Below are 14799 nucleotides of genomic sequence, written 5' to 3' on the forward strand. Positions count from 1 at the left end.
CCTCAGGGACAGCACCCAGGCCCAGAGCTCAAGTCCCACCAAAAAAAAAAAGAGGTCAATTATTACTTTTTCAAGGGAATACCATGAACAGCACCAATCAACAATTTAGCAGCTCCATAAAACTGACATGTTAAGTGGAAATAAAATTATAGCTGAGAAAAAGGAAAAGGTCACCAATATTTCATCTATAGTCACTGTGAATATTTTGGATCGTAAGCTACCGGAACTCGGTCTGGGCACTGTCCCTGAGCTCTTTATCTCAAGGCTACTGCCCTACCCCTGGAGCCACAGCGCCACTTCCTGTTTTCTAGCAATTAATTGGAGAGTCTCAGGTCCTTTTGTGCCTGGGCTGGCTTTGAACCGAGATCCTTAGTTCTCAGCTTCCTGAGTAGCTAGGATTACAGGCGTGAGCCACTGTGCGCAACACTTAGAATTTTTTTACATCATTTCAGTCATTCTAAGCAGTTTGATCTATGGGTATTAAATGTTCACTTTTTTTTTTGTGGGTCATGGAGCTTGAACTCTGGGCCTGGGTACTGTCCCTGAGCTCTTCAGCTCAAGGTTACCACCAGTACCCCTTGAGCCACAGCCCTACTTCTGGTTTTCTAGTGATTTAACTGGAGATAAGAGTCTCTCGTCTTTGGTGCCCAGGCTGGCTTTGAACTGGGATCCTGAGATCTCAGCCTCTTAAGTAGCTAGGATTACAGGCGTGAGCCACATGCCTGGCTTCAAATGTTTACTTATTTTTAAACCCTCTGAATTCCAAAATGCTTCTCCAGTAACAATGTAAGTTAAAGACTCAGGAAACATGCATGCCTCTGCCAACTTTTCCTTCACAGGCTGTGCTATTTTGTGCTGACAACTTAAAATCTTTGGTTTTCAGTTCTATTTCTACAATAAAATGGTTTGGTTAATCTTATTCCAGGAGATGAAACCAGTATCCTTGGTGAATTTGACGTAAAAGTTGTAGCTGAATACAATTGTCAGACAATAGTTAAAATGAGTTTTGGTCATTACTTTAGGAGTTTTATTTTTAAAGGCTGTAAACAATGGGAGTTACATGTCAAGCTGTCAAAATTGGTGATCTCCTGCATACTCATATTCAAGCATTTTTATAAACTCTGATATATAGGCATATCCTTTCCAAAGGATATATGTATTGTTTGTTTTTTACAAAAGCCTTACAATTCAAATAGGAGAATGTGGCTTTTATTAAAAAAAAAAACAAAAAAACCCAACATTCTTAGTGGCATAGTTGTCTTCACATACAACATATAAGCACATACATTGTGACACTTACAAGCATTCTCTCCAAGGAGAAACCTCTGATACTGAATTGGAACAAAAGTTTAGCTAAAGCTTTCTACACAAACCTTAATCTTAGGCTTCCTAAAGTTTATTCCGTGCATGAATTCTCTGATGTTTTGTAAGAGCTGAGCTTCGGCTAAAATTTTTCCCACATTCCTTACAAGCATAAGGTTTTTCTCCGGTATGAATTCGCTGGTGGTCATGAAGGTTGGTTTTTTTTCGGAAGGCGCGGCCACATTCGTTACATTCATAGGGTTTCTCTCCAGTGTGAGTCCTCTCATGCTGAATCAGAGATGAGCTTTGACTGAAGGCTTTCCCACAGTCAATACATTCATAAGGTTTCTCTCCAGTGTGGGTTCTCTCATGTTGCGTGAGAGATGAGCGGCGACTGAAGGCTTCTCCACACTCATTACATTCGTAGGGCTTCTCTCCAGTATGGATTCTATGATGCTCGATGAAACTTGTGCTCCTTTTGAAAGCTTTCCCGCACACGTTACACTGATAGGGCTTCTCTCCAGGATGAGGAATGGATTGTTGACTAAAGGCCTGTTCACAGTCATAGGGACTCTCTCCAGCGTGAATCTTCTGATGGTCGGTAAAGTCTGTAACATGACTGAAATCTTCCCCACAGTCATCGCAATGGTAGGTTTTCACTTCGGTCACTGTGTTTTCATCTTGACTAAGAGATGAACTGTGCTTGAAGTCTACACTGAAGTTACTGCTTTGGTATGGCTTGCCTCTCTTATGAATCCTCATGTGTTTATAAAGGGATGGACTCTGACCAAAAGCCCTCCCACATATGTTACATTCAAAAGGCTTCTCTCCAGTATGAGTTCTCTCGTGTTGCACGAGGGAAGAGCAGCGGCTAAATGCTTTCCCACATTCTTTACACTGGAAGGGTTTCTCTCCGCTATGCGTGACCTCATGCTGAGTGAGAGATGTGCCATGCCGAAAGGATCGTCCACAGAGATTACACCGATACGGTTTCTCTCCCGTGTGGATTCTCTGGTGCTGAACAAGGGAGGAGCTGCGTTGGAAGGCTTTCCCACACAGACTACACTGATAAGGCTTCTCTCCAGTGTGAGCATTTTCATGCTGACCCAGGGATGAGCTGTGTCTGAAAGCCTTTCCACACACGTTGCACTCGAAGGGTTTTTCCCCAGTGTGAATTCTCTGATGTTCAGTAAGCTGTGTTTTCCAGAGAAAGGTTTTCCCACAGTCAGTACACTCATGGTGTTTCTTTCCAGGATATACTCCCGGGTCCGTGCCATTAGGGAGAGCGTCTCCTTTATGAGTTTTCTCATGTTTAGTAAGTGATGACCTGTGAATGAATGCTTTTCTACACTTGTTACATTTGTAGGGTTTCTTTTTCGCAATATTATTCTGATTAAGTAGGTCTACATTATGTCCCAAATTGTTTTCAAGTGTTTCACATTCACTGGGCTTTACTTTAGAAGGAATGTTGAGATGTGGAACCACATTAGTGTTCAATCTAGAGTTTTCATCAGATTTGTTTGTCTCAAAACATCCCTCTGATGTGGTGATACTCTTCTGGTTAACAGATGCCTCTGACCCCAAATGTCTCTTCCAGTTTTCTTGGTGCCTTTCTAACTGGCTACTAACGTCCCAGCTATCTTGTAATGCAGCACGTGAGAGATCACCCGGACGATGGGAATCTTCGGATGCACTCCACTGCAGATTCAAGGATTTGGCTTCAGGCCTGGTTTTCTGGTCTGAAAGAAATGCAAAGTGCATAATCCTTCCTGTTGAAACCAACTGCTATGGTATAAAGGAATGACGAAATTAAAGAGATATAAATTATAAATGAAAATGTTTTGAGCTATGTATTCCTATATCCTGTGCAGAATATTTAAAATGTAGAAGGGAATAGTGAGGAGAGGTGCTAATGAAGATACGGATCTGGACTGTGCTGAGAACAAGGAAAGCCTCTGCAGGTGTGATTGGTAGGAAACAAAGAAATGAGCAAGAGAAATAGCAGACTCTGGTGCATCTCCTCTCCATGCCTCCTGTCTGTTTTAGGGAGCACCAAAAATCGACTTCCTAATACAGCCCATTTCATAATTTTTTCAATAACCTATGAGACTCCAGGTCTTCCAACAATGAAGAGAAAACCTTTATCCAATGATCTAATTGAAAAGATTCTTTGATATACTTGTCAAACAATCAAGGGCTATTTTTTTTTTTTTTGCCAGTCCTGGGCTTGAGCTCAGGGCCTGAGCACTGTCCTTGGACTTTCTCAAGGCTAGAGCTCTACCACTTGAGCCTCAGCACCACTTTCAGCTTTTTCTATATATGTGGTACCAAGGAATAGAACCCGGGTCTTCGTGCATGCTAGGCAAGCATTTTAACCACTAGGCCAAGTTCCTGGCCCCATCAAGGGCTATTTTTTGCAAACTGAGAAAAAGTAGTATTTCAGGAGGCGAATCATCTTTGCCCATACAACTAGGGTTGACTATTTGGGCTTTATGTTATTTGTCTCTCTTTACCAAGATGGTTTTATGTCATTCTATTTAATGAATAATAAGACCAGAAAATTTCTTTCTTTTTTTGTTGGTTGTGTGCTTGAACGCCTGGGTATTCTACCACTTGAGGGTAATGTTCAAGGATAGCATTCTACCACTTTAAGCCATAGCACCACTTTTAGTTTTCTGGTGGTTAACTGGAAATAAGAGCTTCATGAGGGGCTGGGGATGTGGCTGAGTGGTAGAGTGCATGCCTAGTGTGCATGAAGCCCCCAGGTCAATTCCTCAGTACCACATCAAAAGAAAACGCCAGTAACAGTGCTGTGGCTCAAGTGGTAGAGCTCTAGCCTTGAGCAAAAGGATCTTAAGCCCTGAGTTCCAGTCCTAGGACTGGCAAAAAAAAAAAAAAAAAAAAAAAAAGAGTTTCATGAATCTTCCTGCCTGGGCTGGCTTTGATCTGCAATCCTCAGATCTCAGACTGCTGAGTAGCTAGGATTATATGTGTGAACCACCAGTACACAGCAGAGAATTTCTGAGTTCTAAGAATATTTTTAGGGCTCAGGTGGTAAAGCACCAGCCAATGAGTGGATGTATCAGCTATCAAGTTCATCCCAATCTCAAACAAAACAATAACAGTAGCTTTTATAAACTAAGGGTAAGTCACCTTTTTAATTACAATTAATAAAAAAAATCCTAACAAAACTAAGAACAGATGGCTTTTTGGAGTAATAGAAATGTTCCATATTGATAGGGTGAATGCGTTTGTCAAACCAACTAGATTGGGCCAGGAGGGTAGCCTCGTGGTAAAGTGCTCATTTAGGATGCACAAAGCCCTGGGTTCAATTCCTTGATACCACATACACAGAAAAAGCCAGAAGTGGTACTGTAGCTCAAGTGGCAGGGCTCTAGCCTTAAGCAAAAAGTGTCAAGAACAGTGTTCAGGCCCTGAGTTCAAGCCCCATGACTGACAAAAACAAAACAAAACCTGGATAGTATGTAAGAGGAAAACATTTTACTATATATAACCTGTCTTTAAAAAAAGTAAAACTAAGCTGGGTACTGGTGGCTCATGCCTATAATTCTAGCTACTCAGTAGGCTAAGATCTAAAGATTGCAGTTCAAAGCCAGCTGGGGCAAAGTCCCCGTGAGACTCTTATCTTCAAGTTACCACCAGAAAATCGAAAGTGGTGCTGTGGCTCAAGTGGTAGAGCACCAGCCTTGCGCTGAAGAGTACAAGGACAGCAGTCAAGCTCAGAGGTCAAGCCCCACAACCAACCAAAAGGAAAAAAAGAAAAAAAAAGTAAAACTATAATGCGGTTGGCCATGTCTATAATCCTAGCTACTTGAAAACCCAACACAGGTGGATTACAGTTTGTGGCCAATTCAGGCAAAAAGTCACGTGATCCCATCTCATCTAGTATAAAAAGCTGCACATAATGAAGTACACCTGTCATCCTAGTTATGAAGGAGATATAAGTAGGACAATGATAGTATAGCTACTTAGGAGGCCGAGATCTGAGTGTTATGGTTCAAAGTCAGCCCGGGCACAAGACCTTGAGATTCGTATCTCCAGTTAATCACCCCAAACCGGAAGTGGTGTTGTGGTTCAAAGTGGCAGAGAGAGTACTAGCATTGAGCTGAAGAGCTCAGGGACAGGACCCAGACCCAGAATACAACAGACCAAGAAAGAAAGAAAGAAAGAGAGAGAGAGAGAGAGAGAGAGAGAGAGAGAGAGAGAGAGAGAGAGAGGGGGGGGGGGGGAGGAGGAGGGGTAAAGAGGGAAGGAGAGGGAAATAAAGAAAGAAAAGGAAAAAAAAAAAAAGAAAGAGCTGGGGCGTATGGCTCAAGTAGAGTTCCTGAGTTCAAATTTCAGAACTGGGGAAAAAATAAAACCCTAATTTAAAAAAAAAAAAAAAGAGCTCTGGCCCGGAGTTCAAGCCCCAGGATTGGCAATTAAAAAAAAAAAGTAAAGAAAAAGAAAAAGGAAAATCCAAGTCCATTAACTAATGAGTGACTGAAAACACACAGTGGAATAAATCAGCAGTGGAAAGGTATGAGTACTGACACATGCTACAACATGAAATAATTTCAGTCTTTTTTTTTTTTTTTTTTTTTTTTGCCAGTCCTGGGCTTGAGCTCAGGGCCTGAACACTGGCCTTGGACTTTCTCAAGGCTAGAGCTCTACCACTTGAGCCTCAGTACCACTTCCGGCTTTTTTCTATGTATGTGGTACCGAGGAATTGAACCCGGGTCTTCATGCATGCTAGGCAAGCACTTTAACCACTAGGCCAAACTCCCGGCCCATAATTTCAGTCTTATATCACATGATTCAATTTATACAAAACATCCAGAATAGGCAATTCTACCTCCATAGAAACAGAAACTAGATAATGACCACTAGGAGATGGCTGTGCCTAAAAATGGACTTCATAGATTTGAGGTGCATGATTGGTAAACATTCTGATGTGTTACCAATATAATGGGCCACACAATAATGATGTTGCATAACTTTGAACACAGACACTCAGCTGCATACTCTAAAAGGGTCACTTTTTTTTGCCAGTCCTGGGGCTTGACCTCAGGGCCTGAGCACTGTCCTTGGGCTTTCTCAAGGTTAGCACTCTACCACTTGAGCCTCAGCACCACTTCTGGCTTTTCTATATATGTGGTACCAAGGAAACAAACCCAGTCTTTGTGCAAGTTGGGTAAACATTCCACCACTAGGCCAAACTCCCAGAAAAGGGTCGCTCTAACAGTATATAAATTTCATCTTAATTAGAGTCAGATTATAAAATGAAAGAAGGGAGCAATTCTAGCTAACAAGTACAGTAATCTAAGCCCAGGGCCTGGTTTAGGATGTCATTAAAGTTAAAAAGCAGGCAAATCTAAGATACTTCTCAAAGGAAGAAACTAATGCAGTTGAAAAAGACTACACTGAATATGGCTTTGAACCTAAGTGACCAGAAATACACTGGTTTCTAATAAATAAAGGTAGAAGCAAGTAATGGACAGAGTAGTCAAATGTTCTGGCTGAAAGATGATGAATGAAGAGTGTATGTATTCTTTAAGAACTCTGTGAGACTTCCAAGGGGCAGTCCTGTGAGAAGGCAGTATGGCTAAAGGAGATTTCTGAAACACAGCACAGAATAAAGAGCTGCAAATACCACATGACCTCTTATAGAAAGAGGTTTCAGAAGAAAGAGAACACTGCGGGGCAGATTCCTTTAAGGCAGCTTCACTTAGGGAAAAAAAAAAAGTCAAGAATAGCCAACATTTGCCACAGTTTTTGTCACATGTTCCCTAAAGATCCACGTGTTGGAAGTCTGGTTCTGAGGGTGGGGCCACTGGGAAATGGTAGGGTCAAAATGAGAGGTCTTTGGGATTATGGAACCTCCCCTTTTCCTTTTGCTTCCCGGCTGGTGAAGTGTTCGTTCATCAGGCACTCCTGCCATGATGTGCTGCCACACTACAGGCCCGAAGCAACAGAGCCTAGAGATTACAGATTATACTCTTCTTTTATTTTGCCAGTCCTGGGCTTGAGCTCAGGGTCTGAGTGCTGTCCTTGGACTTTCTCAAGGCTAGAACTCTACCACTTGAACCATAGCACCACTTCTGGCTTTTTTCTACGCATGTGGTACCGAGGAATCGAACCTCAGTCTTCATGAATGCGAGGCAAGCACTTTACCATTAGGCCAAACTCCCGGCCCTAGATTATACTCTTGTCTGCCCCAATTCCCTCAGGAGGACTTTTGCTCATTTACCTGTAAAGAAAGGTCTTTGGAGTTCTCTCTCTGATATCCAAGGCTCTTCTCCTTGTTCCAGTTTGAAAATCACCTCTGGCTTGGAGACTTGATATCCTGCTCATGGATAAAGATACAAAATTTGGATATTTGAATGAAGAGATGGAAGAACCCTCCTAAAGTCAGTATTAGGAATTCTGAAGGGGGAAAAAAGTGCAACTGAGGACATAATGAAATTGAAGTACCTATTTCCAGTTCTGCAAATAAAGACCTTTCACCTAAAGAGCAGCCTCAAAATCCCAGAAAGCTGGGTCTCACCCCAAAGTCATGAACACTCTGACCCTTAGATCTTCTTTTTATTACCTAGGCTAGAAGTTCTGTTAACTCTGGCAAATGTGTAGGGAAAGAGCCACCACCAGACAAGCTCCTGAGGGAAGAAATGGTCCTTACCCAGAGAAACCAGGTGGCTGTAGTTCTCCAGCATCACATCCCTGTACAAGCTCCTCTGTGCAGGGTCCACATGGCACCATTCTTCCTGGGTGAAGTCCACAGCCACGTCTTTGAATGTCACTGACTCCTGTGGGATCACATTCCTGATCAACTAGGGATGAATCTCATAAACGCTCAGAAGTGGTGACTATACATTTGCTGTCTCAAAGGGATAGCATGTGGGATTCTATCTCAAAAATAACCAACATTATCAGGGCTGGGCACAATCTGCTTATGTCAGACTTCTCAGAGCTGCTGAGAACTCTCAAAGCCTTTGTACTGCGGGCTGTCCTCGAACTAAGATTCCTTTTCTCAGTAAGACTGGGCCACTAGTGCTCAATCTGGTTTTTTTCATTTGCCTATATTAGAGCTCTTTCTACAGTGGTAGAATTTTGCCCTACTGCTTTGAATTGTTTCAGTACTTCACTGTATAGTTGTATCACAAAGTATCCACTTTCTCCCATTATAGGAGAATAAAATTCAAACTCCCCTGATGTACCCCAGGTTGTGGCCAGGCTGATCTTGCTATCAACTTGGATGATATATATATAAAATATATGCTGGATTTCAAAAGAACATGGGGAAAAAATGTCCAGGTGTGGTGGCATAGTCTTCTAATCCCACGAGGCAGATATTGAGAGAGATTATGGCTCAAGGCCAGCCTTGGCTAAAGAAAAAGATTAAAATCCCATCTCCACAGGCAAGCTAGGTTTAATGATGATGCTAGCTAGCTATATGGGAGGCATAAGAAGGAGGATCACAGCCCAGAGCCAGCCTAGGAAAAAGCACAAGACCCTTTATGGGAAAAAAAAAAACCCTACTGGATAGAAAAAGGCTAGAGGAATAATTAAAGTAGTGGAGTGCTTGCCTTGCAAGCAGGAGGCCCAGAATTCAAACCTCATTATTACTTTAAAACATAAAGTATCTCATTAGTAATTTTTAAAATATTGACTCTACCTAGAAATAATATCTGGATATATGGGGTTAAATAATATGTATTATTAAAATTAGCTCCATTTGTTATGTTTTACTCTATGGACATGAGAATATGTAAAATTACTATACACAAGTAGCTTCTAACAGGAAAGCCTATTCTCCCACCCCCTCCCTCAGGTGATAGGCATCTGAGTTCCTCCAAGCAGGCCACACATAGCTGAGCCTTTATCCTGCACAAGAGATTCCAGGAACCAGGCCTTTGTTAAACAATTTTGAGCCATTTCAAACCTTTACCACAAACTCCCAAGGCAAGTCCAGAAACTCCTAGAACTCTCCAGCTACCTGGTATCTCCTAATCTCCTTAGGTAACCCTGGCAGCACTCTTCAATTTAAAGGTGATCTGGTCTGTTGAGGAAGGTATGTTTAGCATTATGCTTTCATTCTTCTCACTTTTCAAATCTGTCCTTTTCCCTCACACTGGCCAGGTGTGATGGCTCACACCTGTTATCCCAACTATTTGGGAGACAGAAATTAGGAAAGTCATGATTCAAGGCCAGCCCAGGCAAAAGTCAGCAAGAACACATTAACACATTTCTTTCAATAAACTCTGCCTGGTGGCACATACCCGTCCTCCAACAAGCGAGGCTGTAAGTAAAAAGATCATAGTCTTGAGGAAAAGCAGGACTGTATTTGAAAAAACAACTAAAGCAAAAAGAGCTGGAGGCATGACTGAAGTATAGAATACCAACCTAGCAACCGTAAGAACCTGAATTCCAACCTCAGTACTGTCAAAAGAATTTCACATTTCACCAACACAAATATGAATGGGTTCATAAACCAGCCTCCTATTCAAGTAGATTTGACTTTTTTTTTTCTTTTTGACAGTACCACAGTTTGAACTCAGGACTTTGAGCTCATTTGGTTTGCTTGCCCAGCGGGTCCTCTGCCACTTACGGCACACTTCAGGCTGGCCTTTATCTGGTGTGTAGTCAGAAAAAAAAAGAAAGAAAAAAAAAAAGAGGTAATCTGGCCTCAAACCACAGTCCTCCAGATTTCAGCCTCCACAGTATGCACTATTAAATCCTTGTTAAAGCAGAAGAGGGCAGGAAACTCTTGGGCAAGGTTTTGTAACTGTTTATGGTCTTCTAGCCAAAGAAAACTCCTTACCAAACTTCCTAGGCACATTCTGAGAAGGCTTCTTTCACTCCTTACAATCTCTCTATGGCTGCTGGCCAGAAGCTAGGGCTCTACCATCCTCACTTCCTCTACTGTTTTCTTCTTGTGGCCCCATTATTCCTGTCAGTTCTCACTGACAAGAGTTCAAGCAGTTCAAGCTCAGTATATAACATCTCCAACACACTCAACCTCAACTCCTCTTCTAAGATTACAGTGTCCTGGACCCCTCTTGGGTCCCCACCGTGCCATCCACTTTAGGGATGCCGGCTCTGGACACTCTGGGGGTTTGCATGGAAGCTAGGAGGGGGCAACAGAATCAAGAATGAGGGTCTGTATGGAGAACAATGACCGTCCCCAATACGGATGACCTCAGCGGACGGGATACTCCGGGAGGTTAGGAACGCTCGGCTCACCTTCGACGTGGCTGTCGGAGGCCTCGGGGCCATGTCGGAGCACAGATCCTGGAGTGCGGAAAGAACAGCGCGCAGTCACCGGGCTGCACCACCGGCCCCACCCAGCACGGCTGCCAGCCTGGTGGCCCCGCCCCCGGCGGCGACGGCCCCGCCCCCGGCGGCGACGGCCCCGCCCCCAGCACGGTGGCTCCGCCCCGGCCCCGCAGCTACTCCCGCCTGGGAGCAGGAAGCGCCGGCCCCGCCCAGGCCTGCCGCACTCCACCAAATTAAAGGCTCCTTTCCACCGCCTCAGCCACCCCGGGACACGCCCAGCCCCAGCCGCAGGACGGTGGGTGAGGCGAGGCGGAGGTCCCTCAAGCCCGGAGAGGGGCCGCTCCTACTCGCGCACTCGGAATCACCGCCTCCAGCCCACCGCGGGCGTCAGGTCGGCTCCCTCCCGTGCTTGCAGCCGTCTCGGTGCTCTTCACTCCTTTTCTGTGGAAGGGCTATCTGCCGTAGCCCCTTCCGCCGCAACAGGGCTGGACAATGGCCGCCGCGGCAGGGCAGAGTCAGAAGTACGCCTGCGCACCCGGAGCCTCGCTCCCGGTACTACACTTCCCAGAGGCCCTCGCGCCAGGGCCTGGCAGAGGCCGCCTCGGGGAGCGCCGCGCCCCCTAGTGGAGAACGCGGTGAGAGCCAAGGAGGGTCGGCTGTAAGAGTGGAGGGGGCTGGCGTCAAATGAGTCATGCAGCGACTCTTCGGGGGTACAGCAGTGTGTTCTCCAATTTACCATCCGTGCTATCAAAGGTTTGGACACACTGTGACTCCCTAGACTACACAAACTCCATGAAATGTTTAATGACTTCATGAGAGGAAATATGCCAGGCTTTGGTGGCTCACACCTCTAATACTAGCTACTCACAAGGCTCAGATCTAAGGATCAAGGTTCAAAGCCACCTGGAGCAGGAATATCTGTAAGACTCCTCTCTCCAGTTAATCATCAAAAAGTTGGAAGTGGATCCGTGATTCGAGTGGTAAAGTGCCAGGCTTGAACGAGAAAGGCCCTGAGTTTAAACCCCCAGTCTTTTCTTCTTCTTCTTCTTCTTCTTCTTCTTCTTCTTCTTCTTCTTCTTTCTTCTTTCTTCTTTCTTCTTCTTTTTCTTCTTTCTCCTCCTCCTCCTCCTCCTCCTCCTCCTCCTCCTCCTCCTCTTCTTCCTCCTTAGCTGGGTACTGTCCCTGAGTCCTGAGCCTTCTTGTGCTCATAGCTAGCGCCCTACCACTTGAGCCACAACACCAATTCTGGCTTTTTCTGTGTATGTGGTACAGAGGAATCGAACCCAAGACTTTGTACATGCTAGGCAAATGCTCTCTCATGCTCCCAGCCCAAGAGTGACTTTTTTTTTTTTTTTGCCAGTCCTGGGCTTGAGCTCAGGGCTTGAGCACTGTCCTTCTCAAGGCTAGAGCTCTACCACTCGAGTCTCAGAACCACTTCTGGCTTTTTTCTATGTATATGGTACTGAGGAATCGAACCCAGGTCTTTGAGCATACTAGGCAAGCACTCTACCACTAGGCCAAACTCCCAGACTGAGAGTGGCATTTTTAAAAAGCTAATATTTCCTTCCACTGAACATAATGCCCTGGAAATAGAATATAATGTCCTGAATGACTAAGATAGGCCTCTCTAGACAGTAACAACTGCTATTTAAGATTACAACTGCTGGACCTGAGAGAAGAGAAAAAGAAAAGAATTCCAGGCAGATGGACTTGCGAGTACTTAGGCCTTTGGGTGAGAGCTCTTTCCAGGCCCTCTGCCTGCACCTGCGTGACCACAGCGGGGCAGAACGTGTCTGCAGGTGTTTAGGAAGTTGTGTGTCTAAGGAGAACCTGGAGCTTACTGGCACCCAAACTCTTAAAAACTTCCACATCCCACATTCCTTCTAAAATCCTCAATTCACCCATTATCCAGTTCGGAGAAGCCCTAACTAGAGGGCCAGCATGGATTGTCATTCCTATACTGGTTTTGTGTAGGCAAAAGCCTTGGCCAGATTTTAAAGCTGCAAATGAATGGATCTGTAGATTCATTTTTATTTTTGACTCAGAAAATAACCTTAAAACGTGGTTTATGGAAGTAAGCACAAATCTGGGAGTCTGGGGCTGTTTCTTTTTAATTCCCTAACTCCACTTTGAAGCCTGACCTTTACCAATATATAGGAAAACAAGTGGCTATGCCCATCTTGGGGGCACAGAGCATGAAGTAATTTTGACTTGCATATTGGTATGGAATTGGCAAGTACCATGTTATGTTTTTTAGTCTAGCGATGTTTAACTAATGGTACAGCGGTGATAGCTTTGCTCTCCCTGGATGGCCTGTCCTGATCCCACAGGACAGCCTTCCTCTTGATAAGGATGCTTTTGTGTGTGTGCATTTCAGATGGCCTGATTTACTGCCAATGAGTGACATGGAGGGTGGGAGGGAGCACCTTTGTTATTCTCTGTACAATTGATACTTTGTGCAATCCTGCATGTATGTGTATATACACGTACGCATGTGCATACGTGTGTACAAACAGCAGATTTGTCTAAACAGCTTCTCCAGAGCTTTTCCCTGGATCTAGTCCCTATGCCCACTATGTCTTTTTTTTTTTTTTGCCAGTCCTGGGCCTTGAACTCAGGGCCTGGGTACTGTCCTTTGGCTTTCTCAAGGCTAGAGCTCTACCACTTGAGCCACAGCACCAATTCTGTTTTTTCCTATGTATGTGGTACCGAGGAATTGAACCATGGTCTTCATGTATGTTAAGCAAGCACTCTACCACTAGGCCAAACTCCCGGCCCCGGAATGCCCACATGTCTTAATTCTCCCCACAGTTGCCAGAGAAGAGGGGAGGTTAGGTGGGCTGGCCTATTTCCGTACTAAGTTCCTGCAGTAGCATTTACAATGAGGCTCCGTCCTCACTGTTCCTCCCAAAGCACTATCATTTATATTCTTACTCTGCCTCTGCAGTACCACTGTCCATGTACTAACTAGTTCTTAAAAGCTTGCCACTGAGCCAGGCACCTGTGTGGTTCATGATCTGTAATCCTAGCTTTTCTAGAAGCTAAGATCTGAGGATTATTGTTTGAAGCCAGCCCTGTCAGAAAAAATCCACAGCAATCTTATCTCCAAAATGGCAAGCAAAACGCTGTGCTGGAGGCATGGTTCAGGTGGTAGAGCACCAGCAGCAAGAGTATGAGGTCCTGAGTGTCTGCAGCTGGACACCTAATGTCATGCAAAGGGAGGCTAGATGCTGAATTTACCCTGCTTCCATTAGCCATGGTCTCATTGATACTGGGATGGGAGAACTGCTCAGGACAGCACACCTTCATGTGGTTGGAACATAACATTCTTCCCCTTATACCCAAGATGAATGGGAGAAAGAAAAACACTCAAACACTGTGTGTGTGTGTGTGTGGGTGTGCCCTAGAGAGATTGGGGTGTGTCCACTGCCAATGGTAATCTCCCTGGAGACCAGGAAATGGGAATTAGAGGACAACTCTTGAGTCTAAGGGAGGCAGCCTGAACTTCTGTTGATTGCATAGTAAGTGAATACACTAGAAAAGAATTGGGATGTTTATCCCAGGGAAGGAGTGGGCACAGTCCTCAACAGTAAGAGACTGAGAAGTTAACTGCCTGTGAAAGGAGCTGATGAGACTGGAAGGGGTGGAAGCACAGCTGGAATTCCCAAGTCAGATATCTGTGGGTTTCCTCTAAGGAGCACACAAATAACACTTCTGTTTCTGGCAGTGTGGCTCAGCAACTTTATTGCTGGATAAAATGGTCTTAAAAAGAACTTTTAAATGCATTAATGAGCTGGAAAATTAATAAGGAATCCAGAGAGGCTCAAGCAAAATGAAATTGAGAAGTTGGAATGATAGGCCGAACACTGAAAGCCAGCTTTTACCTGACGTTATTTGCCAGATGAGGCCAATCTGAGCTTTGATTTTTGTTCTCCTGTAAGCTCAGGGACCACAGGAAACAGGAAATCCCAGGGCTAATAGACCTTCCTCTCTATCGATAAAAAATTAGGCCCAGGGCTGGTGGTTCACACCTGTGATCATAACCACTAAAGGAGACTGAGATCTGAGGCTCGCATTTCAACGCCAACCATAGGAGACAAGTCCACGAGACTCTTATTTTCAATAAACTACTTTTAAAAAGCCAGAAGTGGGGCTAGGAGTTTGGCCTAGTGGTAGAGTGCTTGCCTAGCATGCACAAAGACCCGGGTTCGATTCCTCAGT

At 44.5% G+C, this 14799-nt stretch overlaps 1 protein-coding gene across 1 annotated transcript; it reads right to left on the bottom strand.

Annotated features, from left to right (window-relative positions):
* Window positions 1-1193: 1193 nt before the first annotated feature.
* Window positions 1194-11097, bottom strand: Zfp90 (ZFP90 zinc finger protein). The gene is made up of 5 exons (XM_090357383.1): window positions 10934-11097; window positions 10546-10593; window positions 7982-8108; window positions 7553-7648; window positions 1194-3041 (listed from the first exon to the last, which is right to left on the bottom strand). Exons 2-5 carry the CDS (start codon window positions 10576-10578, stop codon window positions 1390-1392), a joined length of 1908 nt encoding a protein of 635 aa, XP_090213509.1. The 5' UTR covers window positions 10579-10593; window positions 10934-11097; the 3' UTR covers window positions 1194-1389.
* Between the last annotated feature and the right edge of the window lie 3702 nt (window positions 11098-14799).

Source organism: Megascapheus bottae, chromosome 24 (genome assembly GCF_031878675.1).
Source record: "Megascapheus bottae isolate mThoBot1 chromosome 24, mThoBot2.hap1, whole genome shotgun sequence".
Taxonomy (NCBI): domain Eukaryota; kingdom Metazoa; phylum Chordata; class Mammalia; order Rodentia; family Geomyidae; genus Megascapheus; species Megascapheus bottae.

What these genes read in the sequence shown, in the direction of transcription:
- Zfp90 (XM_090357383.1), bottom strand. Translation starts at nt 10,578, where the DNA reads ATGGCCCCGAGGCCTCCGACAGCCACGTCGAAG. An exon ending in CTCCGACAGCCACGTCGAAG is followed by an intron (nt 8,109 to 10,545) that starts GTGAGCCGAGCG and finishes GTGATCCCACAG; the next exon opens with GAGTCAGTGACATTCAAAGA. An exon ending in CCAAAGACCTTTCTTTACAG is followed by an intron (nt 3,042 to 7,552) that starts GTAAATGAGCAA and finishes CATTTCTTTCAG; the next exon opens with ACCAGAAAACCAGGCCTGAA.